Source organism: Corvus cornix, chromosome 1 (assembly GCF_000738735.6).
Source record: "Corvus cornix cornix isolate S_Up_H32 chromosome 1, ASM73873v5, whole genome shotgun sequence".
Lineage (NCBI taxonomy): Eukaryota > Metazoa > Chordata > Aves > Passeriformes > Corvidae > Corvus > Corvus cornix.
The window spans coordinates 102,129,415-102,156,044 of NC_046332.1; the positions used below are offsets into that span (position 1 = coordinate 102,129,415).

At 40.8% G+C, this 26,630-nt stretch overlaps 1 protein-coding gene across 3 annotated transcripts; it reads left to right on the forward strand.

The window, feature by feature from the left end:
• The first annotated feature begins 986 nt into the window (after positions 1-986).
• On the forward strand, positions 987-23,160 carry BEND2 (BEN domain containing 2). 3 transcript variants are annotated; one of them, XM_039551006.1, is made up of 12 exons: positions 987-1,143; positions 7,562-7,708; positions 9,367-9,527; positions 11,156-11,227; positions 11,417-11,491; positions 12,171-12,275; positions 14,263-14,785; positions 15,766-15,966; positions 16,897-17,033; positions 17,658-17,871; positions 18,997-19,200; positions 21,781-23,160. In XM_039551006.1, exons 1-12 carry the CDS (start codon positions 1,131-1,133, stop codon positions 22,011-22,013), a joined length of 2,085 nt encoding a protein of 694 aa, XP_039406940.1. In that variant the 5' UTR covers positions 987-1,130; the 3' UTR covers positions 22,014-23,160. The 3 variants fall into 3 exon arrangements, with proteins under 3 accessions (XP_039406940.1, XP_039406947.1, XP_019138627.1); XM_039551013.1 differs by lacking the exon at positions 9,367-9,527 and having other exon boundaries at positions 988-1,143; XM_019283082.3 differs by lacking the exons at positions 987-1,143; positions 9,367-9,527 and adding an exon at positions 1,520-2,679.
• Positions 23,161-26,630: the final 3,470 nt, after the last annotated feature.

The following is a 26,630-nucleotide window of genomic DNA, read 5'->3' on the forward strand; positions in this document are numbered from 1 at the left end:
TGATTTAGTAGATAATGTAGTGTCAGGTTATAGGTTGGGCTGCATGTTCTCAAAGTTTGTCTTTTCCAACCTAATTCTGTGATTCTTCCCATCACTCCCTGAATATATACCCCCAAAGAGATTCTTGTGAGTTCAGGGAAGTGCGTGAGGATACTCACGGAGTATCTGGGCAGCGCGTCTCCCGGACCTCCTGACCCCGAACCCTGAATCAAAAAAATAGGGGGCTTTGCAAACCACCAAAACTCAATGTGGTGGTGTGGTAAGAGAACCAGACGGTCTTGTACCCTCAAACTATGAATGGCACACGCAACAGGCTCTGCATCCGCGCAGATTCCCGGGGAGCAGCTCGGCAGCCCCGCATCCCGCAGAGGCCCAAGAAATCTACATGAACCTGAACTTGCTGCCCTCGGCCTGGCCTCGGCTACCACGAAATGCGGCAGCGCCACGAAGCCGAGAGGGGCGCGGAGAAAGCCCGGGCACTCTCCGCAACTCGAGAGCCGCGCCCAGCAGCCTACCTTCGGCGGGTTGCTGGGGGAGAGGGCCCGCCGACGGACTAGCTGCTCCCACAGCTAGCTGCCTGCCTGGCTGCTGCGGAACGAGAGGGCTGCTGCGGAACGAGAGGGCTGCTGCGGGAGCGGGCCGGCCGGCTGGCTGGCTGCTGCGAGGGCGCACGAGCTGCTGAGGGAGCGAACGGCCTGGCCAGCTAATGAAGGGAGCTGGCTAGCTGGATACTGAGGGAGCGGGCCAGGTGGCACGCTGGATATTGCGGAACGGACCGGCTGTTTGGCTGGCAAGTTGGGTGGCTAGCTCCTACGGAAGCAGGCTGGCTGTCGCGGGAGCGGACCGGCTGTTTGCCGGCCTAGTTGGCGAGCTGCCTGGCGAGCTGCTGCGCCCACGCTGTAGCTGCTGAAGGAGCGCGCGGCACCGCCTCCGCGCTCCCGTTTCCTAGGCGCGCCCCCGCGCCCAGCGCGCAGCCGCACTGCTCCAAAACAGTTTCTTGCTCACGTCGGACGAACCGCTTCCGTTTGCAACGCCGCATTCCGGCCACACCTGCCCGTGCCCGAGCCCCGGCTCGCTCCGCCGCCCGGCCCGCCGGAGGAGGACCCCGCGCTCAGCCGCCCCAGCAAGCCATGTCCGAGGAGGGTAAGGGTCGCGGCCGGCCGGCTGCCTCGCCCGCCGAGGGAAGCGGGCGGACGCGGCACCGCCGGAGCGCGGGGAACGCTCCCTCATCGTTCGCAACAGCCCCAACGCCCGCTGCCGAGCCGGCGGGCCACGCCCACCGCGCCCGTCGCTATTCGCCCGTTCCGCGCGGTTCGGCGCTGCCATTGGCTGCTGCTCCTGCCCGTCGCCGCCGCGTCAGCGCCGGCGGGGGCTCGCGCCGCGGGGGTGCGGCCGGCGCGGCTGATGGCGGCGGGGCTGCGCCTCTTCGCCCCCCAGAGCGTGCGGGCCCAGCGCGCCGCGGGGGCCGTGCCCGGGCAGTGTGTGTTCCCGAGGCAGGACTAGCGGAAGTTATTCCTCAGAAGTAGTGTGGCCCAGCTACAGCTTGGTTGGCTCAGTTCCAGTGTTGATAGCGGAAAGCTTTTGCTTTCCATAGTCGTCAAATGGCGGGTGAACATAGTGGCAAAATGTTGGGGAGACTTTGCCGTGGAACAGCAGGGTCTCAGCTCTGACAGGTTCCCTCAGCGCTGCAGTTACTCGGGTACAAAAACTGAGTAAGGGAGAAATGAATGGTGCTCCTAAAGTGAGAGGCCTGACCTAATGATTTCTCTATCAGAAGACACAGTGCATAGCACAGCTTAGGTGTCTTAGACTTCAGACACTTTTACTTTGGACCCAAATAGGTCTGTTTCTGCCAATTAACGTGCTTCACCTTGCCCTCCAGAGGCGTGACGTTTATAGAGACTCAGATTAGTTTATGCTCGTTTAGCTTGTTGCTGTCACAGAGCTACTCTCTAAAGAAGTTCCGGTTGTGTCTTGCTCAGATGCTAATCTCCGTGTATGACTTCACTGTTAAGGAACTTTTCTGATTAAGAAATAGCCAGTTCACTGTGCAGTTCTACAAGCGTCAACATGAATTAAAGGGGTAGGACTGAGATGTAGGAGGGTGGGAGCTAATCTATGACACCCTGATATAATCCTTATTACATAAACATACACAGTGATGTGTTTGTTGGTCTTTCTCTTTTGTCGTCAATTCTCTGGTCTCCTGATTGGCTTTTTCTGTAACTCAGTAATCCTAGCAAATACTTAGCCTGTACTAATCCCTGGCAGTAGGAAAGATATGCCATTAATAATATTGTTCAATCAAAAGGTGCAGTATGAGTTCCAGTCTTAATAAACACCAGAGGTCTTTGTGTGAGAGTGGTTTTACCTTGACTTTGAGTGATTTTATCATCTCGGTGATCCAAATATGATCTATAAGGGCACAGGAAGCCTCTTTTATTATTTTGCTTCTTTCCGTAGTAATTAGTTTGTCTGAGCTTAACATTAGTTTCTGTTGTCTTAGTTGGTTGCAAATTCTGACAACAGCATTCTAGATTAACTGTTTCAGTGTTCAGACGCTGTTGTTAAGCATTTTATCTCTGGTAGAGTATTCTGGTGTCTCTGATTCCTGACAGCATATCTAGACAAAAAAAAAAAATCATCAGAAGTGTGCTAAATTCGAGGATGTGACTTCAGGTGAGCGCTACTTTTTTTTTCTGAGTGCAGTATTTAAACATCTTTATAAAATCCAGTTTGACTTACACAGAGCTTCCATGGCTGGATGTTGCACCTGGGAGTGTTGAGATCATGTTTGTGGAAATACAGAGGCGTGTCTAACCAAACTCTTAGAAAATGAACAAAACCCACTAGGTTTCTGTGAAAAGTTTTTAGTGATTTTGCAAGAAGCCTTCCAGGAACTCTGCAGTACTGGTTGAGGTACAATTTAGTACTAATTGCTTTCAGCCATCTCTCTCATCAACCTCCCTTTACCATTCTATACTTGATAGTCACTTATATTTGTGTTTGTGCAACAAGTGAGAGCATTCATCGGGTAATGTCGGATTCAGTACAAGTACTTCCTTATTCCACTGGCTTATGTGATGTATTTTAATAGAAACATACTTGGGGTAAGAAAAAAAGTCTGTTATCTTGTCTTCAGACTTCAGCTGAAGTATCAGATCTGGTTGTATTTCTGTGCTTGTAGCTCCCATTATCGTAGGATGCAGAAATGTGCTTCAAACTCTCAGTTATGTTTGCAGCGAGATTGAGTTAATAGGCAAATGATTACTTAGAGTTGTGATGGGATGATACTAAACCTGAAAAGCACTGGTGTCCTTGGGCTCTCCCTTGTGTTAGTTCACATTTCTGTGTATTTTAGTGCAAGTGTCACGCCATAAATAGCGCAGGATCTAACAGTGATTCAAATTAAGCCTAGCTGTCTCCTTTTGTGGCTTAGTTTCAACCCAGGTAAATTCTTTATTTATTTGGGTGGTGTTGCTTTGCTTGATTTGTTTTGGTATGTAGTTCATAGCTGCTACAGGGTTTTTTTGGGCTTTAATGTTTCTCTTTTTAACTCTGTCTTTGAAAGAGTTGTTGTTTGTTTTTTTTTGTTTTAGTGTTTCTTGATGTTTAATATCAATATCTTTCCATCTTTAAATTATTTTAGAGAAAATAATTGATTTGTCTGTGGCTGGTCAGTGTCCTATCTTTGGTGGTCGGGGTCTGTGTGTGCCCCAGTTTATATTGTAGTTTGGTTGTATTCATCTTTTATTCCTAGATTTCATATTTTTCTTTTTGCTTTCAGCTCTTTTCAGCAGTGCTTGGATTATTTGGGGATAGGTGACAGAGTGGTAGTAAAAAGATACGCTTTTTACCTACGTTGCAGTATGTTGATCAAATGACAGGATTTCCAAAGAAGAGAGGAAATGTTTCAAGTCCCAATTACTTTTAAATATATCTTCCTGTTGGTTAGTGGATATAAACTCTTGGTGATGCTTGGCTTCACAGTGCTGCATAAAAGGCTGTAATTTAATATAGTACAGGATTAGACACAGAGTTGTACATTTTTGGGTGCAAATAATTCAGGTGTAAGTGCCTTTAACATTTCTCAAGCACCTGTTACCTGATGATTTTGTGCAGAAGTGAAGACAACCTCCTGATGAAAGAATTCTAAATGATTAACATAAACATCTTAGAAGTTAAAAAGATCACCTCCAATCTTGGCTTTTTAATATGGTCATTTCACTCTACTGCTGTGTCTATAAATGTCTTTCAAAATGCACAATACACATTTTTTATGAACTTGAAGCTTTTAGCATATCCTGCTGTCTTACTGAAAATACTAAGTCATAGCCTATGTCATATAACTCAGAGTATGCAGTGGGTCTGAAAAGGAAATTAGTTTGGTTATGTTTTCTAATTTTAGATGACTGTTACTTCAGCCTTCAAATAAAAACTTGGAGTTCTCCTAAGCTGATAACTTGATCCAATGATTGGAATAATCAGCCTATTTAATAAGTCTTACTAACGTGTAATCCACTTCACAGTAAAAGCCTTGTTAACCTAAAATATTTTCTTAGTCACACTTTTTAAGTTTATAATTTCCTTTCAAGACTTACCGAAAACATCTAAATATCTGTGTCATGAAATTTTCTGTCAGTGGAGTGAGTTAATGTATATAAATTACTAACTTGGCACAAGAAATGCAGTTGCATCTTCGTCGAAGTCAGAAGATGTAGATGGCTTCATTTTTTTTTTTTCAGGAGCACAAATTAATCCATCGAATTTGGCAGTTTGTGGTTTCTACCTGAGAGTCAGAGTTGTATTTCATACTGTTTGGTGCTATATATGTATAGTAGTATTCTCTATTCCTAGCACTTTAAAGAAGTGTCAGAAATATCTAGAATTTCTTAGAGGACTAAGGTGTAATGTCTTTCAGATTATGGGTAAATAGCTGGAATTTTTTCTTGTCACAAGTTTGTGAAGGTGTGAATAATGTTCTGTGTTCTAATATTCTACAAGTAAACTTCAGGTAATCCTCAACAGTCTTATAGACAAAATATTTTTGATCACATATATATTCCTCTTGCTGATGAATGTAGTCAATCTACAGCAAAGGCATTTAAATTTGTGTACTGACTTTAGAAGCCAGGCAACTAGAATGCATTAAGGAAAGGAAGAAGTGGTTGGTATAAAGCAAGTCAGTCTACATTCTTGGAGCTGCTTTCCTTATGGTTGCAGTGTGACTGGTCATACTAATAAGCCTTCATGGAAATGGGTGGTGTATTCTAATCTCCAAGTTTCTTGACTGTCCATGTGAAAATGCTGTTCTGAGGAGAGAATAATTTCCTTTCCATGTGTGAAAGCAGCCACATTCAGGAGAGGGTGATGGAAATTTAAAGGCCAGGGGATGAGGAGAATCCTTGCCATCATTTGAGAGGTTAAATGAGAGGCTCTACTGCTTGTTGCTGCATTGCTTCCACATCATCGTAGAAATGTGTTGTAGGTTTGGGGTTTTTTTAATTGAGGTGGTTTTCCTTTCTGCATTTTCTTCTTTGGTTTATGTTTATTCTCCAGCTGTGAGTTGCTGTAGCTACAAGCTTTGGAAACACTTTCTGCTCAGAGTCCACTGCACTGTTGAAATTCTGATTTTGAAACTTATTTAAGGGAGGGTGGTAGAGGGTATGGAAGACTGAGCTTTGATTTCAGTATCAACCACTTGTAGAATCTCTCCTAACTTCTGATCATACTGGCCTTCCTCTAGTCCAGATCAAGCTGCTCTGACATTGCTATATCTTTGCTACATGCTGGTTCCACAGAATCTTCGCTCTTCTATACTCATCACTCTGTCTGCCGCAGATTTGAGTGACGTAGTTGCTGATCAGGTAGTGTTGTTTTGCTTGCGTTACTTGAGTGAGGCATGAGATCTGTGGCAAAGATTATGAATATACAGGTAAATTCTGTGCTTTTTAGGATGGCATAAATAACATACAATTTGTATTGCGTTATCTAATTAGGGATAGAAAGAGGACTGCAGGACAGCAGAGGCCCAGCTGTAAATAGGGCATTTGTCAGACCATGCATTAATCTGGCATCCTGGTTGGGGAAATTGGCAGAGAGGATTCTCATCCCTCCTGCTTCGATGCAGATGCACTTTTACCAACTCTTTGTTAATTCTCTCCCAAAGTAGGTAGAATACTAAATGATTGTCAACAAAAAAATGTGTGCCTGTGAGGCAGTTAAATAATTCAGCGCATGCTAATAACTCACATTAGCTTGCAATGATTTCAGTCAGTGAATATTACTGAAGTGTTTTGCTAAAAGCTGGACCTAAATTAAGTTCATGAGTAAGCCTATTGTTTAATTCTATACAGCTGATGAAAACTGGCCAGGAACTGTTTTCTTATTGGCAGCCTAAGCAGCATATCCTGGTGTGTGTCCTCAGCTAAACTCCTTTGTACAGGTCAGCTCTGCCCCTGGTAGCTTTTTGGCTTTGTTTACAGCTGTAAACAAAGCTCTTGACTGTGTGGCAGTTGATGGGTGTTTCTGAACAGACCATCAGTTTCTTAATCAGGTGACAGCCAAATCCAAACCCTGCTGTATTATGTCTTTTGAATTAGATGGGAGTATTGGCCAGAGGGAAAACTGAATGACATGTGGAATTAAACTTCATTCCTACCTTTTGATCTCTTCGAGAAGTTGGAAGAGAGCAGGATTTGGAGTGGTTATGTGAAAGTAGAGACCCAAACTGCTGGTCCACTCATAGAGTTGTGATTCATTCTTGGAGCTCAGTCCGTCCTGTGCACTGAACAGGGCAGAGACCCTGTGGAAAATACAGCCTGTGTTACGCATAGTTAGAGTGTCATTATGCGTGTGTGCTGGCTGAGTTTCAGTTTGATTTCCTAACTTTATATGGTTCCTTCCATTAATTTGTTTCATCAAAAATAAATTCCACTCCCTTCCCGACCTTGTCAAAAACACTGGATCTAGCAATAATAACTGTAATACAGTTATTCCAAAACCAGGACATTTTCCTCTTGATGTAGTGTGTTTAATTGGAAAAAATCTGTACTGGCAATTTGCCATTCAGTGTTTCTGCACAGTATTGCATTGGGAGCCAATGTTTGGGTTGATCTGAATACCAAGTATACCATTAAGATTTGTAGGCTGATTTTTTTCGAATGTATTAAGCAAGTCTTAATTATGAAAGTAAAATTTCAAGACCAAATTACTACTTTTTTTCATATGCTTGAATATGTAAACTGGAGTTTGTAGAAGTGCTTGTTACTGGCTTATAACTGTTCCTGTTGAAGCTGGTCACTTTAGGGAGAACTGGGTACTGAACAGTTTCAGAAATCCCACCAACTAAGGAACAGTAAGCTGCTTCCATTCTAGTGTGTGTTAAAACCTCAGTGTCTGTGTTTAAGTGGCTTTGCATTTAGATGCTGAGGTGAGGCTGAATTTTTAGTAGCCTGAGGTACAATTGAGATAATGCGAGATGTGATACAGGCACTACAGCTGTCATCTGCTATGCAGACTGGCCTGTAGTCTTACCTGTTTCTCCTTCTGCATCTGCTAGATTATTTGTGTGTGAAGACTGAGGAAGAGGATGAAGCAGTGATTATGGACCATGGAGAAAACGGACTGTCCACACAAAGCTGCATGCCAGTGCAACAAAACTCTGAAGCAAACAGTGCTGTTCACCACATGGGTCAACTTGCCTATGGTAATTACAGTTCATTTTTATTGTCATCTGATAGTTAATGGCTAGTTTTAATGCCATATGTTCAGTGCTTTGGTATTCAGTGCTTTCTGTGGTACCCGTATCTTTAAAACACGTTTTATTAGAAAGCTACTTTTTAGAAATTGCTTTGCAGTGCCTTTAAAGAGAGGTGCCTTTTAGTTATTACTTTAGAAGTCTTTATAAATAGTGAGTTCACTAAAATATTATGTTTTAAAAAGACAGCTTTTTACTTACTTGGAAAGGAATTAATTAGGAAGCAATTTGGAAAATAAATGTCATGAAAGAACCTAGCCTAAAAAATTAGGTTTTTAAATAACCTGTCCAGTGTAACTTAGTACTGGAGATACTGATATGTGATGATAGCAAGATGGTTGTTGAGGGTGATAAATTATTAGCTGTAAGTAGCCATTGTGGTTGTCTGTAATTCACTGTATTTATATTAACATGCAAGATCAAAGTCTCTCAAGAAATCTTACCCAATGCTTCACTGGCCCAGACAAAAATTCTTCACAGCTGTTACAAGAATTTAGTAAGGCCAGGAGCAGTATTAGCAAGTCAGTGAGGAAAATGATTGTAACTAAGGGAGGGCACTTTCTAGTTTGGGGGATTTTTTTTTTTTTTTTTAATTCAACCAGTTAACTCTATAGAGAATCCCATCAGTATTTCTCTTCACAGACACAAGTTATATCTGTTTCCTAGTATTGTTGGGTGCTTCTGAGAGCCTTTAGTCTTCTTGGTCTTCTATTTGACAACAGAGTATTCTGTGATTTTCTGTGTGTTTATGACTAGAAACAAATTTGGGAGTGGAGGATGGTGAGGATGGTTTGGATGGTTTACTTTGGGTTTTGTCTCTGATACTAAAAACAAACAAAAAAACCCACCAAAATTAAAACTTCTGCCCTAGAAGCTGTCATAGAGAGTTGCTGACCATGATTTTAAGACATGAGTAGTTATTTCATTATTAATAAATTAATCATGATGAGTGCAGTTGTTTCTTAAAAGGTAAAAGATAGTTTTGTTATCTGGGGGTGTATTAGCATTAGATATTGTCTAGTTAAAACCAAGTATAGTGAGATATATGAGTGAAACACACCACAAGTTTATCTCAAATGTAACTATTGAACTTTGAACTGAAATTGTCTCTGCTTGTTTTTATTCAACCATCATCTTAGACTGGTATCTTGTAGAGCAGTGCCTTTCCTTCAGATCTCATTCTGTCTGTCCAAACTAGTTTCTTCTACTTTTGTATTGTAACCTTGCCTACAATACGAAGCTGTCAGAGCAAGCTCAACATCACGCAGATAGAGATCTAGGTCTTTATTTCTCCATGCATGCTGCAGAACATCTTTTATTTTGTTTTTTTCTTAGCCATTTATGCTCACAGTCAGTATTACTTTTACTGTTGCCTTTTTTAATACCATTGTGTTTGAAAAAAACAATATGAAATTGAATTTATCATTTCTGATCTAAATTAATTGGATAAATAACTGTTTGATAATAATGCTGGTAAACTAATTTCAAATAATCAAGCAGTCTGAAAGTTTAAAAAAAAGGGTGACTGTGCCTGTTTTTACTGTAGTGAAATGTTTAATGCAGTGGGAAACTTGCTGATGTGCTTTGCGTTCGCTTCACTTTCCCAGGAAGCGAAGGCTTGCCAGTGCTTGCTGATCAAACAGCCTCACAAATGAGCCATTCTGCAATGATGCAGAGAGGAAATGGTCACAGCCCTGAAAAAATGGATTTTGTGTTTTTGCGTAATAAAAGAAAACGACTTTCTCCTGCTGTAGTGGAACACAATGTGGTATGTTTCACCAAACAGTAGCCCTTTGTTTTGAGGCCAGTTTCAATGTTATTTGGAATATCATTTTTCTTTCACTGTTGTGTGATGATTTGATGACATCCCACTGAAGACAAGTAGGGTATCCCTGCGTGGATGCTTCTAGCAAGTCTTGAGCCTCCTACTCTGCAGTCTGTCTGTACACCCAGAGTTGCCCTATCCCAGGTGCAGAATCCAGCACTGTCCTTGTTAAACTTCATACAGCTGGTGGTTGCCCAGCCTCTGATTTGTTCAGATCTCTCTTTGGGGCCTCTCCGCCTTCAAGGGAGTCAACAGCTCCTCCCAATTTAGTGTCATCAAAATATTCAGTATGCTTTCCAATCCTGTGTCCACATCGTTTATGAAGATGTTGAAGAGCACAGGGCCAAGGATGGAGTCTTGCAGAATCTCACTAGTGACAGGTCCCCGGTCTGATGTCACCCCATTCACTGTAACCCTTTGTGCCTGACCCACAAGCCAGTTGCTCACCCATCCCATGATGTGTTTATCCAGCTGTGGGCTGGACATCTTGTCCAGAAGAATCCTGTGAGAGACAGTATCAAAAGCTTCACTGAAATCCAAACAGATTACATCAACTGACTTCCCTTGATCATCCAGGTGGGTCAGCTTGTCATAAAAGGAAATTAACTTTGACAAGCAGGACTTTACCCTCCTGAAGCCCTTCTGGCTGTGACTGATGACTCTGTTGTTCTTCAGGTGTTTTTCAGTAACTCCCAGAATAATATCCATAATTTTGCCAGTCATTGTATTCTGCCTGTTGTAATCAAAACAAAAGCATCACCTACCACCCCCAGACTGCCTTTTCTAAAATAAAACCTGACTGGTTAAAAAAATAAAATTTAAAAGGGAAAAAAACCAAAGCAGACGCATTAAATCCGTGGTGTATGGTGGATGGGATCAGCATCCATCCAGTACAAGGAAAATGCCAGGATTGTCCAGCTGGTGGTGCCGTTCTTCCCGGCTGAAAGCAGTTTTCAAGCGGTGAGAAAATTGCCTGTTCCAGAAATTTGTACAGCTTCTGCTTTCAGTTATACCCACTGAATTCTCATAATTTGGACTCAGAGGTCTTTTCCAATGTAAGTGATTCTGTGATTGCATAAGCTTGGCTGTATAGTACATATAGTTAGATGAGGAAGTTCTGCCTTAGAATAAGCAAATAAAAATGCATGTTATTATATATATATATATATTCTCTTCCTGTACGCTGCTAAAATTACTTGAAGAAACCAGAGTTCTGAGACTCTGCTATGGCAAACCCGGGGTCAAACTGGTAAGGAAACCTTGTCTGACTGTGAAAGTAGAGTGTGTAGGGAGTCAAGCAGGGCACCTGACCCACCCACTGCAAAGGGGCTTCAGTCCCAGCAGTTACAGTCTGTGGGTGACCACCAGAGTGTCTCCTGCATGGTCAGACAGGAAAGTTTCCTGAACACACCAGTACATTAATAAGATGACTGTGTCAAATCTTGTTTTCTGGGGCCCTCTTGTAGACAAAGGAGGGAATTACAGCTACAACCGAAAGTGTTCAAGTTGGATTTGTAGGAGAATTATTTTAATTTTTCAAAACATTGAATGTTCTTTATGTTATTTCCCAGATGAGAACCAGGGAAGAAGAATATGAAGATAGTGACAGTATAATTTATGAGTACGAACCAGACTATGAATGTGTAAGTTAATTTTCTTTTGTTTGACTTGGAAAAGCTGCTTTGGGGATGCGTGTTTTGGGTAGGCTGAAGTAACATGAGAGATTTGAAGTTGGGATTTACTTGCTTAATGTGATATCCTAAGTCTGTGTATATATTAGTACCTTACACTCTTTTTTTTTTTTTTAATATATTATTATTTTAATGAAAAAGGAGAGCATTTTATCTGAAGCTTCCTATACTGGATATCAGGAGAATCCTCTTATGGAGATCCTCACTTATTGCCAGGTATTTTTTTACCTTTATATCTGAAATGACGTTTAAACAATTTTAGTTAAACTTCAGGAAGAGTTGTGTTATAAACTTGACAACCAGTGACTTGATCCTTTCCAGTTGTTTGCTTGTTAGTTGCCCACATAACTACAATATTTTCAAATTAAAACTAATCTCCTTCATATTCTCTGAACTTTTCATGAGAATACTATTCAAATATTAAAAGCTTTAATACAAAATGTAGAGTTCGTTATTGGGAGGAACTTCACAGTAACAGGAGAGATATGGCAGTGATACACACCCAGCTATTGAAAGTACATGTTGCTTGCCAAAGGTGTGCCAAAACTTCTGATAGTGTTGTTTTTGTGAGTTCTTTCCTTTTGATTTCTGAAGCAGCAACTGGAAAAATTGAAAATAGATGCACTAAAAATTAAAAGCATCCCATATTTGTTCAGGTGAGCACTTGTGTGACTTGAGTCATTCAGGACATGCTTAATGGAAGTCAATTTGTAAGTGGCTTGTAGCCAAGTGTTAATGTCATGTAAGTCTCCTTAAGCATTCAGCAGTGCTGTGGAAGGAGGTTGGCTATGTTTTAGGGAGGGAGTTCAGCTTTTAATTGACTTTCTGGGTTTCTTCAGGTTTAGGTTGGGTTCTTGTGAAACAGTACTGTTTTCAGTCTTATGTTTGTTGACAGGCCATGTATGATGCCATTCAGAAGTTGGATAAAAAATTTGATCTGCTTCATCGTAAGGTCTCGGAAATGCAGCATACTCGTATAAAGCCATTGTTGCTCAAACCTGTGAGTATTAAAGACCTAAGGCATTTATTTTTGATTTAATTCTCTCATTTCCTCTGATGCTTATTTAAAAAAACCCAATCCTTTCAGCAAGATTAAAATTAGTAGCAAATTAGTAGACTTAGAATCTATTTCAATTCAATTACTTGAGATTTCTGACTATGTGCCAGCTTTGGTCTCCTGTGTTGTTATTGACTGGTGGCCACAGATTGGCAGTGACCCCCATCAAATTCAGGATGCTGTGATAGATGCTGTAAAATTCTATTTGTATTGGCATGAACAGAAGTGAATTGTGTAGGTGCATCTTAAACTTCAGTATCTTGCTGTTGCACCTTTGCAACATGTGATGTGTTGTCTCATTGGGTTCTGCAGTTAGAAGAGAATTTAAGCACCAGTCAGGTTGGTTCAATTGACTTACTGAATTTTAGATCTCAGCAGTATGTTGTCATATCCATTACAGTATAAAATTTATTATTTTTCTTAATGAAAACTCCCTTTTAAACATTTTTAACAAGGTTTGATATTGAGTACACAGTATTCATTTTGTTCCTAAATGGTCAATCTACTGTTACCTAAGGAGACACAATATTAGTACTTCTAACATTGATCTTTAAAAGGAAAACATAACAGATGATTTTTGAAAAAGATCATAAAATCCATAATGACTTTTTTGTCAACAACGTTGCCAAGCTTTTAATGTGGCAGAGATGATTCTACTGTCAGGAGATGTCAAGACAACAGTAAGGCCATTTGCTTTAAGGGTGGATGAAGCTGAATTTCTCACACCTGTCAGATATCAGTGGGATACTAGGTTTTATCTGGTATGTGTTTTTGTTTTCAACTCCAAGCTTGTGCTGTCCACACATGGAAAACCACAAGTTTCAGGGAATAAACTGATCTTGTCACCTACAAATGAACCCTGTGCTTTTACCCTCCCCTCTGATATGTGGGATGGCAGCTGCTTTAATGTTTAGATTTTTGGGTTAAAAGTGACCTGCACCGCTTTTTTTTTTTGGCCTTTTTTTTTTTCCCCCCTGAAGGTTTTTATCCCTATCAAGAGTAAGATGCAACCTGCCAGCTATTTTCTTAGGTTCTGCCATTTAAAACCATCAGGAATGCTGTTGGGTTTTTTTATAGCTGTACCATTGCTGTCCTTGTGAAGGGCTAATGGAATGGTTCTTGGTAAAGGTACTTGGTTTTATTAGGTGATCTCCAAACCTGGGGAAACAGACAGGCTGTCAGAGACATAAGACTTCCTTAAGATCATAGGTTTTTTGAAATTACAAGGGTGAACTATAATGAGATTTCTCTAAAAAACAAACAAACAAAACCACCAAAAATAAAACAAAATAAGAAAAATCCACATCTCATCTACATTTGGTGGCTTCTGCTCAGTGACTTGTGCTTTGAACTAGAATGCATGCTGTATGGTTTTTATTAAAAGTACTTGAAGTGATGGAAAACGTAGCCCATCTCTCAGTTTGTCTGTCTCAGGCTCTTTGGAATCTTCATTGTAGATGAGATCTGAATGTTTAATTTTTCAGCTAACAAGTGAAAGAAGAGAAAGTGTTTGGGTGTTTTCTTGTTTGAAAGGAAGCTAGCTTGGCAGTGGATACATTCCTTGAAAATTCATCAGCCAACGACTGGGTCAATGACTGAAAAAATTTAATTTTTATTTTGCCTATTTAATTTTTTATCAAGCTCTAGAAAGTAATTTTGCCACCACCCCAGGTGGAAAAAATTTGAGAAACACTGAAGCTGACAAGATAAATTCATAGTGTTGCAATTACAAGTGAGAATAGAAGAAAGTAGAGGGAAGGCTAAAACCTGATAACTCTCAGTAAGTGACAGAGACTACTTCAAGGAAGAGTGTGCGGTCAATAGTATAATTACTAAAATCTGGTTTTCCTGGTTTGTTAAAAAAAACCAAACCAAAATTAATCTATGTCTAATTTAACCTTTTAATTGTTTTTTTGAATTACGTTTGCAGAAACCAGTTGGATTTAAATACAGAAGTTCCAGTCATCTACACCCAGGAAAAATAAGAGTACAAAAACACATGGAAAGGGATTTAAGTCTTCATCTTTCTTCATCAGGCCAGGGAGGGCATAGCCCAGTTGTAAGGGTTGCTTTACAAAATGGCCACGTTCAAGTCAATTCCAAAGTGAAACATGCCCAGCAGAGCTTCCAGCTTGAATCTCAGCAGCCTGAGCAGCCTGTTGGAAGGGAGAGCCCACCACTCCCCACTATAGTTTCTACACATTCATTGCATTCATCATACACAGCAACTAATGGAATGCCTGACCTTTCACCACAATCAAATCTTGCTCCCAGTATTGTGGAAAGTACTGTCAACTTTGCATCTTCACCAGTGGCATCCCCATCAATACCAGCACCATCTGAGCCCAGTAATGAAAATAATGCTGTGGAGTTGAACTACAGAAATACATCTGAGGATGTGAATATTAGTGAAGAACTACCATCTTCTTCAGTCTTCATCAATCCTAACTTTGGTGAGTTCCTTTGCGAGAAATAGTCAGAAACAAAAGCTAAAAGAAATGGCTGGTACTACCACAAACTTTGATTTACAGTAGGTGCTTTGGATTCTTTTAACTCTAGGCTCTTTTTCTCTCGTAATGTAACCTTTTTTAACCTGTGTATAATTCACAAGCAATGTGTGCATGCTATCCATGTGTTGGAGGAGGAAAAAGAGATTGCCACAAAAGCTAAGTGAGTCATATACCTGTGTGCATGTTTTAAGAAAGCAGCTTACCTGATCTGTGTGAAGCAAATACCTGTTTTCTTCTTGTGAGGGATTTTATCCATGAAAAATCCTTTCTATACTCAAAGCCTGCAGTGTTTGCTTTCTTTCAAAATACTTCATTCCATAGGAAAAGAAGAATTCTATAGATCTTTGCATTATAATAAAGATACACATATAACATAGCACCATGTATTAAAAACTAATGTCTTCTTAAAGTGTAAATGCCCCAAGTTATGTGCAAGGCTGAGCTATGACTTTTTCATTGCTTTTGGCCTAAAAAGTAAGTTTGTACAGCTGAAGAGCGGCATGAATAGTAGATGAAATACTCAGCTGTCTATCTAAAAATTTGTGAACAATCTGTGATTTAGCAGTTCTATGTATGGATATGCCACTCTTCATGAGTCAGTGTCTTGAAAACATACATGGTATCTGCACATGTAAAATAGGCCAGTGTGAACATTGTGGACAATTGGCTGTTTAATGTATTTTCTTGGGTGTTTTGATTTCACTTAGTTATGTTGGTGGTTAATGTGAATCAAAAATACACTTCTGCTACCATTCCAATTTAAAGCTGCTTTTGTAAGAGCAAAGATGAGCAGTAATACATAGTAGAATTAACTGTAGTAGAGAACATACTCTGAAAGTCAAGAGAAAGAGTTTGAAAAAATGTTCTAACAACTTGCTTGAGATTTTAAATATTTTTCTTTGAATGTTTATGTTTTACAAAAGAGTTTGTTGGTGACCCAGCAAGAAATGTAAAAGTTCTTGGAAACCATTTGTTGAAGGCTCAGCAAAAGACTAAACCCAAGTATGCAGCGCGCCACTTGGTTCGTGTCTTGTTCCCCAAGAAGACTTTATTGTGCAGCATTATGGGAGCAAGTGCACGAGGGCGCAGGACATTGGACCCAAACAAAATTGCTGCAATAAGAGGTATGTTACCTTTCAAAATGCACAGTTTTACTTCTTTCATGCTTAACGAAGTTTTGAACTTACGAGGAGCCCTTTTCTGTATGTTTCTGGCTAATCATTGTCTGACAGCTGATGAACACATAAATGCCATAGTGGATGTGCTCCACCGTACAATATCTTTTTGTTTTGAAAGTCCTGCTTTGTAATAATCAATGTTCATTTTTCTTCAATGTGGATAAAACAATTCCAGTTTCTTCTAGTTTTATGTACATCATGTTCATCACTCATGCTTGCTATCTCTGAATTTTTAATTGCAGTTTATTTTTGTGTTTGTGTGTGCCATGGATTTTGTCAGTGATTTTCTGTTTGGTTGATTTGGGTTGGTTTATGGCCATGGTATACCTGGGACAAACATTAACTGGTGTTTTTGAAACATTCTTACGTGCGATTCTCTTGATTGAGAAATGGTGAAGATGGAGGGGGCTTTTTTTAATAAATGTCAAGTCATTTACACAGATCCCATGGCACGTACGTATTAAAGGGTTAAAATTGAGTGTGATTATATAAACCATGTGAAATAGTTGCAGCAACAGCATTACCCTGTCTCTGTTCTTTTACAGGGGTGGTGGTGGTGGTGGTTTTGGAGTTTTTTTTAAAGTTAGTGCTATAAATCATGCATTTCCTCTAATTCTAGCAGGAAATGTTTAATATAATAAAAGCATTATTCACAACATCTCAAAAAGTATCACAGAACATCTTGAATTCATAGTGCTTCTTAGTTTCAAAATATAAGTTTATTATCTTTATTTTTCAATGGAAGTCTGAAGCTTGTAAATGGAGAACAGGAAACATGAAGCATTAGTTAGCTTTCTCTCTGTTTCTAAATTAGGATACTTCTAAATACTGGCCTTTGTCATGAAGCTTAAAGCATTTTGTATATTTTATATGTAGAGTTTCTTGCAACCAACTTTCCAACCTATGATTTGAGCGAGCATGGAAAAGACTGGAAGACCTGTATCACAAATGTCAATGCTATGATCCGCTGTTTACGCTCTGAAACCAAAGCAAACTCAGCAAGTTCACCGAAGGTGATCATTTATTAAGTATTAAGTTTGTGCTTTTTTCTCAGATGAATTATTTGACCTCCTCATGGTACAAGTGCTGTAACTGGAAATTCCTTGGATTCTGTCTCTGCGTTGCTCAGAGCAGGCCTGCTGACTGCAGCACTGGTTCCATGTTGGGAATACTGGAATATGCCTTTCTCTTGCTCTGCCTCTTCCTGGTCCTGTGTCCAAAGTTCAGTTAAGATACGTTCAGGCATGGGATACTAAAAGGAAAGCACTGCAAACATTGCCCAGAAGTAGTGTCAAATTTGATTGAGAGCTTAAACAAGTAGCTGGTAGCACTTGTTTTCACCTGCTTTTTTTTTTTCAGGTATATCCAGCCATGCATTTCAGTTTTATATTGACTGAAACATCACTCCCAAAACACCTCAAACTCCATTTACCTCTGCTTCTAAAATGCTCTGTGCACATCTTTCAATACTTACTAACTGTTCCACCTGTGGTTTTCATGATAGAAATTCAGGCATAACTATATTGTAAATATCTGAAATCTAATTTATGCTAAATGTGAAGTAAGCTGGAACACTAATTAGAAAACTGGTAGGCTTCTCTCAGTGCTACATGTACTAACCTCATTTAATGTTTCAGGAGACAGCTGAGGGAAAAGAAGAAGTGACTGATGCTCCTGATACATCTCATTGGGTAGATTTAAATTATAAAGAAGATAGTGGAGACAATTCTCAAAACTCTCAGAAAATGACTGGCTCCACAACTGACACATTGCAGAATTCAGGACTGGATAAGTTTCCAGAAGCTTTCCACATATCTTCGGTCAAGAAACAACAGTGTTTGGAACCAATGGGTAAACTAAGAAATTTCTGTTTCCTGGAATTGCTTGTTACATTTTAAATGGTCAGTGAGAGGCAGAAGATGCTACTGTAGGTATAATTGTATAGTAAAGGGATTTTCTGAACTATGTGACTCCTCTTTTTCTCTTGAGGCAGTCACTTGGTGTATACATAGTAAGTCTTTTTGAGAATGAGCAAGAACGTTATATCTGGCTAACAGAATTTGTGTTTGCATTTACCAGTGACCCATAATGCATATCCACTCTCACACTGGGAAGTTCAGCTTCAGTTACTCCATTCAGTTGCCCTGGCTTTTTTCTTTTATTTGGTAGATATTCTGCCTTAAACAAGCAATCTAGCTCAGAATAGCTAATGAATGGTATTGCAATTTCAGAAGAAAAAGCACACCTTTCTGCAAAACTGACTCTTTAGGGCAATAAAAATCTTAAAGCAGCCTTTATATTTTCACTTTTTTTAAGGAAAGTGTGCAATATACAAATGAATTGGGAAAAAAATCCATGTAGCACTTGTGATGCTTAGAGACCCTCAAGGAAAATGGGCTTAGTTGCCCTTGGAAGTAATTTATTTGATTGGGATCACTTTGGGGCTGTATCAGCTCTGTTCCTGCACCCAAGATTTGTTAGTCAGATCCCACAGACCTGTCTATGTACTAAAAATCTTGCATTTTTTCTTACTGATGTTTGCAGTGAAGTCAGGTGGAAGTAGTTAAAAAATATTCACTCTTTTTCTGTTTCCACTTACAGGATCTAAGCACCACTGAAATAGCAGAACTTTTATTTACTTACATACTTGGAAAAGCATCATCTTTTCGCATGAGATGAAAACAAGTTAGAAAGCAATCATTAATAATGCAGATTGCACTGCTGAAGACAGATCAGAAGTACTGTTACATGGTTGTAAACCAGGCAGGGTTTTCTGGCTGCTTGGCCATGTGTCTGCAATGTGTTTCACATTAGCATTAGCCGTAGTGTTACGATTTTGGTCTGGTCGTTCCAAGTAAGGAGGGCAGTTTCTGGGTGAACATTTTGTGTTAGTTTTGATTTAATACAGCCGCTTTGAAGCATGGTCAGTGTTGGATGAGTAAAATATCTCTCTTCCCTTCATGACATCTTCTCTAGAACCTCTTGGGAGCCCATGGCGCAATGTTCAGTTGCCTTTCTCAGTCATTTATGTCGCTAAGGGGAAGACACGGCCAGAGTTGTCAGCTCGCTTCCTAATTCGTCATATGTTCCCTGAAGAAGTGCTGGTGAAAAGCAACGTGTATGGTAGTCTTGATCGTGGCATGAGCCCACTGGATTCCAATAAAATTAATGCTCTCAGAGGTAAGTAAGAAAATCTCTGTTAAATCATAATGTGGGGAAACTAATAAGAGTATTAACTTTGTATCCTGTGAACAAAGCATGGAGCTTCAGAAATTAGTCTGTGAAACTGTTCTTACAGGCATTTCTGCAAGCAGTGGAACAAATTAGGAGGAAGTAGATGAAGTTATATTTTAGGAGCTCAAGAAATTCTTCAGCTCATGAACCTGGTTTGTATGGGAAAAGTCAGTTGCCATGACATTGGCTTGAAAGGGCAATGCAGTGGGAGATGGAAGCAATCCCTGAGGATTCTGGAGGACATCAGAGATAATTTCTTGATACAGGGGCTGTGTAGATGAAGCACAAAGCAGAGATGTCATGTACAGCAGGTTATGGCTCCCTTCACAAAAAGGGTTGTTGTGTGATAATTGGTGGTGGCATTGCCTGTAGAGATTATGAAACTGTGGGCCCTGAGGTCCTGAGTAGAGTTAGAAGGGTCCAAGTATATATAGGCTCTATATCTTGGGAGAGCAGACTTTGACATATTTGGGAAAGTCTCAGATGGGAGCTTGTGAGAGACAGCTCTGAATAGGAGAGAAGCTCATGGAAGTTGGCAGATCTTTAAGGACAGCCTTCTGCGAGCACATCAGAGTCCATCTTGATGCTTAGGAGAACTGAGAGAGTTACGGGGAGACAAGTTGGGCTAAGCAGGGAATTCATAACTGAGCTCTGGAGCAAAAAAGCCACATGTAGAGATTGGAAGCAAGGAGAGCTTATGAAGTGGAATTTAGCAACTGTTGTGGTTTAACTCATCAGGTAGCTAAACACCACACAGCTGCTTGCTCACCTTCTTCCTCTGTGTCCTGTTCCCCCACCCCACCCACTGGGATGGGGGAGAGAACTGGGGAAGAAGGACTGCCTCTGAGGGTACAGCATTCATGCTAAATAAAATGGAGCTGTGGCTCACACCCTCTGGGGTAATGTCTGGGCATAGCCTGAGGGACAGAGCATGCCAGAAACCATTCCCAGTATGGCAACCATTAGCCTGGGAAACTTTGCCACTTAAATGTCTATATAGGCATGTAGATGTATTTTCTTTCTTGACATTTTGAGCTTAAGAAGCATTCAGAAGATCTGTTAAGTGTGTCTTAGGGCTGCAGGAACACCATGTAGGCCACAGAGCAGATGAGAGACAAATCCTGTGTGTTGTGGTTGCAGCCAGGCCGTGTCACTTGGCTCTGGGGCCAGAGGATAGTCTCTGGCCCTGTTTCGTTGAACACAGCCTGACTGGATGGCAGCACCAGCTCCCTGAATGTTACCCTGCAGAGCAGGAAGGGTCCCTAAGTATAGCCTTACTATAGTCCCAAAGATTGGTCAGTTTTGGTGAGAGAAAAGACGTAACTTTAAAAGCCATTTTGTGGACCATGCTCAGAGGCTCTGTAGACCTTGTAGGAATTCCAGTTCTGTGCTGTTCCTCTGAGGCCAAGTATTCTTGAACTTACTGTTGGGGATGGAAGTAAAAAGAGCCTGCTGCTGTTTCAGCCAACAGCTTGTGTATCCTTTCTCAGCATAGTTTATACCAGGAGCATCATAAGGCACACTTACTCTCCCCTTTACCTCTCCTCCTGGAGCAGAGTGAACTGCAAGAGCACAGGTTTTTATTTCAAGTTATTTTCTTCCTTCAGACGAAAGTTTTTCTGGCAAAATGGGTTTCTAGGTTTTTAACTACAAGTTAAAATACTAACTGTAAACAATGATACTCAGATTTTTGCTGTTATATGGAAGAACAAAGCTGACACAATGTCTACTAGCTATACCTTTCTACTGTGAAGGCAAATCTAGATGTTAATCAGAGAAGGAGAAGCAATATTGCCTTTGATTTGAAATTACAGATGAGAATTCCTTTTTAGTGTTTATTTAAGTCTTTTAGAGGTTTGCTTAGAGAAAATGTGTAATTCAGCTCAGCTCAGAAGGACAATCACTCCTCAATAACTTTAAAAACCGATTTTAATTTTGGTTTTAAGCTACTCATTTTAAACTACTCATTTTACTCATGGAAGGGGTGAAAGGTACCATAGTCCTACCCTTTTCATGTCATTGCTACCAAACTCAAGTATTTGTTTACTGATCTTATTTGCAGTACGGTAAGGAATGAGCTCTCGCAGTTTTTCTGTCCCTGTGTTTCCTTTACACCTGTGTTATGCTGAATTGCTGTGTTTAATTTTAGTGAATATAGTTGTCAGAGTGCTCAAGGAGTGCTTGGTCCTGCTTAATACTGGTCATTCTGAAATGGAGGCCCAGGTTTTTCTTCGCTAGCTGACCACATTAGAAGCTGAAGTTATTCAGCACTTCAAGGATCAAGACCACATACATGGTCATGTTTTCATATTTTGTTCTTATGCTTAGACCTTTTTTTACTCATTTTCAAATCTAACAGAAAGAGGGAAAACAGTATCTGCCCTGCTTTGCTTTTCAAGGCTTGTAATATGCCTAGCTGTCCTGGTTTGGTAGCATGCACTTGCTCTAGTTTAATTAGATCCAGAAAGAGTATATAGCTTGCATAAATAATTGATAACTCACTATTACATATTTGTTTATTTTTAGACTTTCTTCAAGAGAATTTTCCATCCTTTGATCTAAATGAAAGTGGATTTGATTGGAAGGCATGCGTGGCTGCGATAAACAGCACAATCCGCAGTCTCAGACACGAGCTTAAAAAGGCTACGTCTGGAATCCGGCAGAGGGCCCTGGCAGTGCCACCCTTGAGGGCAGAGTCCCCCAAAGAATCCCACTTCCGTAAAGCCAGTGGAAAGCAACACTCTCATCTCAAAAGTTGAAGCTCTCTAACAGCTGTCTCAAATCTTAATTTAGCAGGTTTTTATTAATTCCGTGTAGAAGCCTGTAACATCAAGCTGTCCTATTCAACTGAGTTGTCAGCAGCACTAAATAATATCACTTCATGAGACCAAAGTTAGCAGAAGACTTGGGAGCCCTAACTCTTCGCATAAGTAGCATTTGTGCTCCTCAGAAATGATTTTCACTGTTCCCTATAGCATTTGCAATGTGCTCTCTCCTAAAAGCATCTTACTCTCATGATTCATTGAATCTGAAAGATTAATCTGATTAGAAAAGATGCACTGTGCATCAGTTCAGCAGAAGCAGATGGAAAAGAGGAGAGGAAAGAGTGGTCCTCCTTGGAGGATGAATCACAGCCAGCTAAATTATCTCATTATGTGTGAGGAATTAAATTTGCTTTGACAATTGGATATCTTCAGCAAAAATATCAGAAAGGAAAAAATCTTTTAAATTGCATTTTGTTAACTTGTTGTATCTGGACTTGATGATCTTGGAGGTCTTTTCCAACCTATGATCTCTCACATTTTTGCCTGCTATAGCAGTCTTTTTTGTAGGATAAGAGGCAGACAACAGTGTAAGTACAGCTGGTAATACTGCTTTGCTCTGATTTAGTTCTATAAAAAGGACAAAAAAACCATCCAAAACAAACAATCCAATGGTTGGTTCTGTTTTTTCTTAATGACATTTAAGGAAAATACTTCTTCAGGATCCTGGACTCCACCATTTTGTGGTTATTGCAGCTGAGGCTTCACATTTTCAGCAAATCCCTTGTTGTAGGTGCATATGAGGTCCAGAAAAGCACCTCTCTGTCAATAATAAATGTTCATGCCTTTGCCTTTCCTTTCTGTCCACATAAGACTCAGATTTATTAGTTCACTAAGTTATATATTTTAAAAAAAAGAACAAACCAAACAAGCTAATTTTAACAAACTAATTTTCAAAATCTCTTGGATGTTGAACTCTTAAAAATAAATAAAAATTAATTACCATATATATTCAATTTCACATCTTGTTCAGTTTCATTTGTAAGTTAAAATTCAACAGTAGTACCTGTACAGAAGTTAATGGGGTTTTTTGTTGGGTAGGTTCTTTGGGATTTTTTTGTTCATTTGTATTCAAAAGAGGAAGTAATCATAGAATCGTAAAATATGCTGAGTTGTAAGGGACATAGCAGGATCATCAAGTCCGACTCCTGACTGTGTACAGGACCATCCCCAAAAATGATACCATGTGCCTGAGAGCACTGTCCAAATGCTTTTTGAACTCTTGTCAGGCTTAGTGCTGTGACCACTTCCCTGGGGAGCCTGTTCCAGTGCCCAACCATTCTGTGGGTGAAGAACCTTTTCCTGATATCCAACCTAAACCTCCCCTGACTCAGCTTCATGCCATTCCCTTGGGTCCTGACACTGGTCACAAGAGTGAAGAGATCAGTGCCTGCCCCTCCACTTCCCCTCATCAGGATGTTGAAGACCACAATGAGGTCTCCCCTCAGTCTCCTCCAGGCTGAACAAACCAAGTGACCCAAAAGTGCCCCCAGCACTCAAGGTGAGGCTGCCCCAGTGCAGAGCAGAGCAGGACAATCCCCTCCCTGGCCGGGCTGGTGATGCTGTGCCTGTTGTTCCCCAAGACACAGCTGACCCTCCTGGCTGCCAGGGCACTGCTGACTCATGTTCAACTTTCCATTGACCAGGACCCCCAGGTCCCTTTGCATAGCTGCTCTCCAGCCTCTCGTTGCCCAGTCTATGCACAGAGTCAGGGTTGCCCTGTTCCAGGTGCAGAATCCAGCACTTGCCCTTGTTAAACTCCATACGGTTGGTATAAGCCTTTCTGCATCAGTCACACGGTCCTCCCAGTATCTGTACTGGCTGACTGGTGTGTGAACTTGCCTTGCCACTTGTGTTGGGTCTGAGTGCAGTCTCAGACATCCAACTTCTTCACAGAAGGTAGCTTCTTGGAAGACTGGCATAGGAAGTGGATTTTACCTGTGAAAGTTGTGGAAACTGGGGCTTCCAAAATAATGCCTGTACATAGCAGAATTAGATTGAACTAAATCTGTCCTCTCCTAGGCAAAGGTTTTATGGTTTATTTGCTAGCAATAGGATAAAACTGAACTTATTCTCACTTCACCTGCTGTTCATAACAGTCTGTATTATATGGAGTATAGGATCAGCTTTTTAATTGCAAGTTAGGATATGCAACGGCCTTATCAAATATAAAATTAGTTGGTAATTTAAGTTCCTTCTGCCACCTCTTTGCAGAAGTCCTCTGTAGGATTCAAGAATTAGACTGAATTTCTGTTTTTCTTTTCTTACTAGAAATGTACTGCAAATTTGGTTGTTCTGGTGTACTATTAACGAATTCTTCTGTTACTGTTCTAAACAGTCCTTATTGTAAATGGCAAGAACTTTGTTGTGTATAGGTATTACTAGTTCCAGCCTCAGAAAAAGCCAAAAATGCTTATATTTTTTCAGTAGTTTTATGAATTTTTTTCACTGCCCTTCACAGATTTTAATGGTAGAAGGATATATTTATTGAATGACATGGCTGGCACTGAAATCTGTTAAGTGTGGTGCATACCTATAGCTTCCATATTGAAAAGAAAATTGAATTAATTGAAGTAGAAATAGTTTTCTTGTTTCTGTTTCAAATGTATCAAATTTTGCTAACTTTTATAAAGTAAAATTAAAGTATTTTGCTGTTAGGAATAAAGTATTTTAAAAATAAAACTAGCATATAGCTCTTTGACTACATATGTGTCTTAAGTATTTCTTGCGTCATGGATCTACAGTTCAAGTACAGTTTTCATCTGAAAAGATTTTTCTGATGTCCTTTGAAGAACCAGGGCTTTGAGAGATCATCTAGTTGAGGTGAGATGATTGCCAAATTTAGACTGCCTTCACTGTAAACCAAAGCAAACTCTTCTGGACTTGTCAGTTACAGCTGTGTGTGAGTTACCCAAAACAGAGCTTTCCACAAAAGGGTAGGAGTTGAGTAAAATTTTTAAGAAAGTTCTTTAAACTGATGAATTAGGAGATGAGGCCTTGTTCATGCAGTGGCATACGTTTCTGTGTTAGTCCTTATCCAAGGAATAAAACAGGGCTGTCGGGAAGCACTCGGGATTCACTGCCAGGTTCTGTGGATCCCTGGATGTGACCTAAGGAGTGAACAGTTGTTTGCTGCACTTCGCGTCAGGGAGCAGCTTGAGCAGCCGGGGCCGGGCACCCACAGCACAGGCAGCATGTGCCCTTGCCAGCACGGTGCTCTCGTGCCGGTCACTGCCCAGCAGTGGCCACTGCGAGGGCCGCAGGGGATGGGGGGGAGAGTCAGGCCCAGAATCGCTCAGCAGCACCGTGGGTGTGAGTGTCACCCAGGAGCCAGCGCCAAGCAGGACTGGGGACGTGGCTGTGCGTGGGACGCACTTCCCCTGCCCAGTAAGGGGGTCCAGGGGATGGGGCTGGCAGGCCCAGCCTGCAGCACAGCCCTGCAGGGGGTGAGGTCCTGGGCCCAGGCACAGCAGTGGCCAAGAGGGCCAGGGCCAGGCTGCTCAGGGCACCTGGGGGATCTTGGTGCAGCCTTCAGGCTCTGATCAGAAGTTTTGCCGGTTCCACAGCGTGGCTGTAAACAACCCATCTTACAGCTGTGTTCAGCTTTTATAACCAGAACTCGTTCCTTAGGACAATATCGGTACTTGTTATTTTCTTCAAGGGTTTATTCAGATAGTCATAGGATTTTAGAATAGGCTGTAGGAAGAGCTCAATATTTATGCAGTTCTTTATTTGTATTTTTGTATAGGTATGGCAGTGTGATAATTTTGTAGGTCTCTTGTATAATTACCATTTTCTTTTATTCGGTGTATGGTATGATGATACCTGTGCCTGACGTGAGAACTCTAAATGTCACCTGAACTACAGGCTTATGTAAGTGTTTAGCTTACAACTTCAGCATAGATTTTTTTTTTTTTTTAGTATTCCGCCTCCAGCTTTCAACCTCAAGTGGTAAAGTGACATTGATTGTACTACTCCATGAAATTGGCTTCAGTACTGGAAGCAAGTCTGTCCATCGGGTGGCTTGAAGGGTTATAGCACCACCTACCGAGACCCAAGAGTTTTTCTGAGAAACCGAAAACCTCCCTGACTGAAACAAACACTGAATATTCTACACAGTCATGCCATTCTGAGAATTTGATTGGTGCTCTCACTGGAAATTTGAAGTTCCACTTCTACCTGTGCTTTATCCTTTTAAGCTAAATCTTCCCATTTAAAAATGATCTAATTTGAGTTGGGATTGTTTTTTCAGTGAGATGTTATTCTTTTTTTAGTTGCTTTTAATATCATCTGTAAATCTTTAACACATGGGGCAACTGTTCACATACAGTTTTGTATAAGTAATAAAATGTGGAAGTGATGGAACACCAGGTTCAGCATCCTCTTTTCTCACAGCCTTAGCAAATTCTTTGGCATTTAATCTGCTATTGTGAACTTTCCAAAGGTGGCATCTGCTTTGTAGGCCCATTGCCTTGGTTTAACCCCAGCTGGCAACTAAGCCCCATGCAGTTCACTCACCCCAGTGGGATGGGGGAGGGGAGTCTGAAGGGTAGA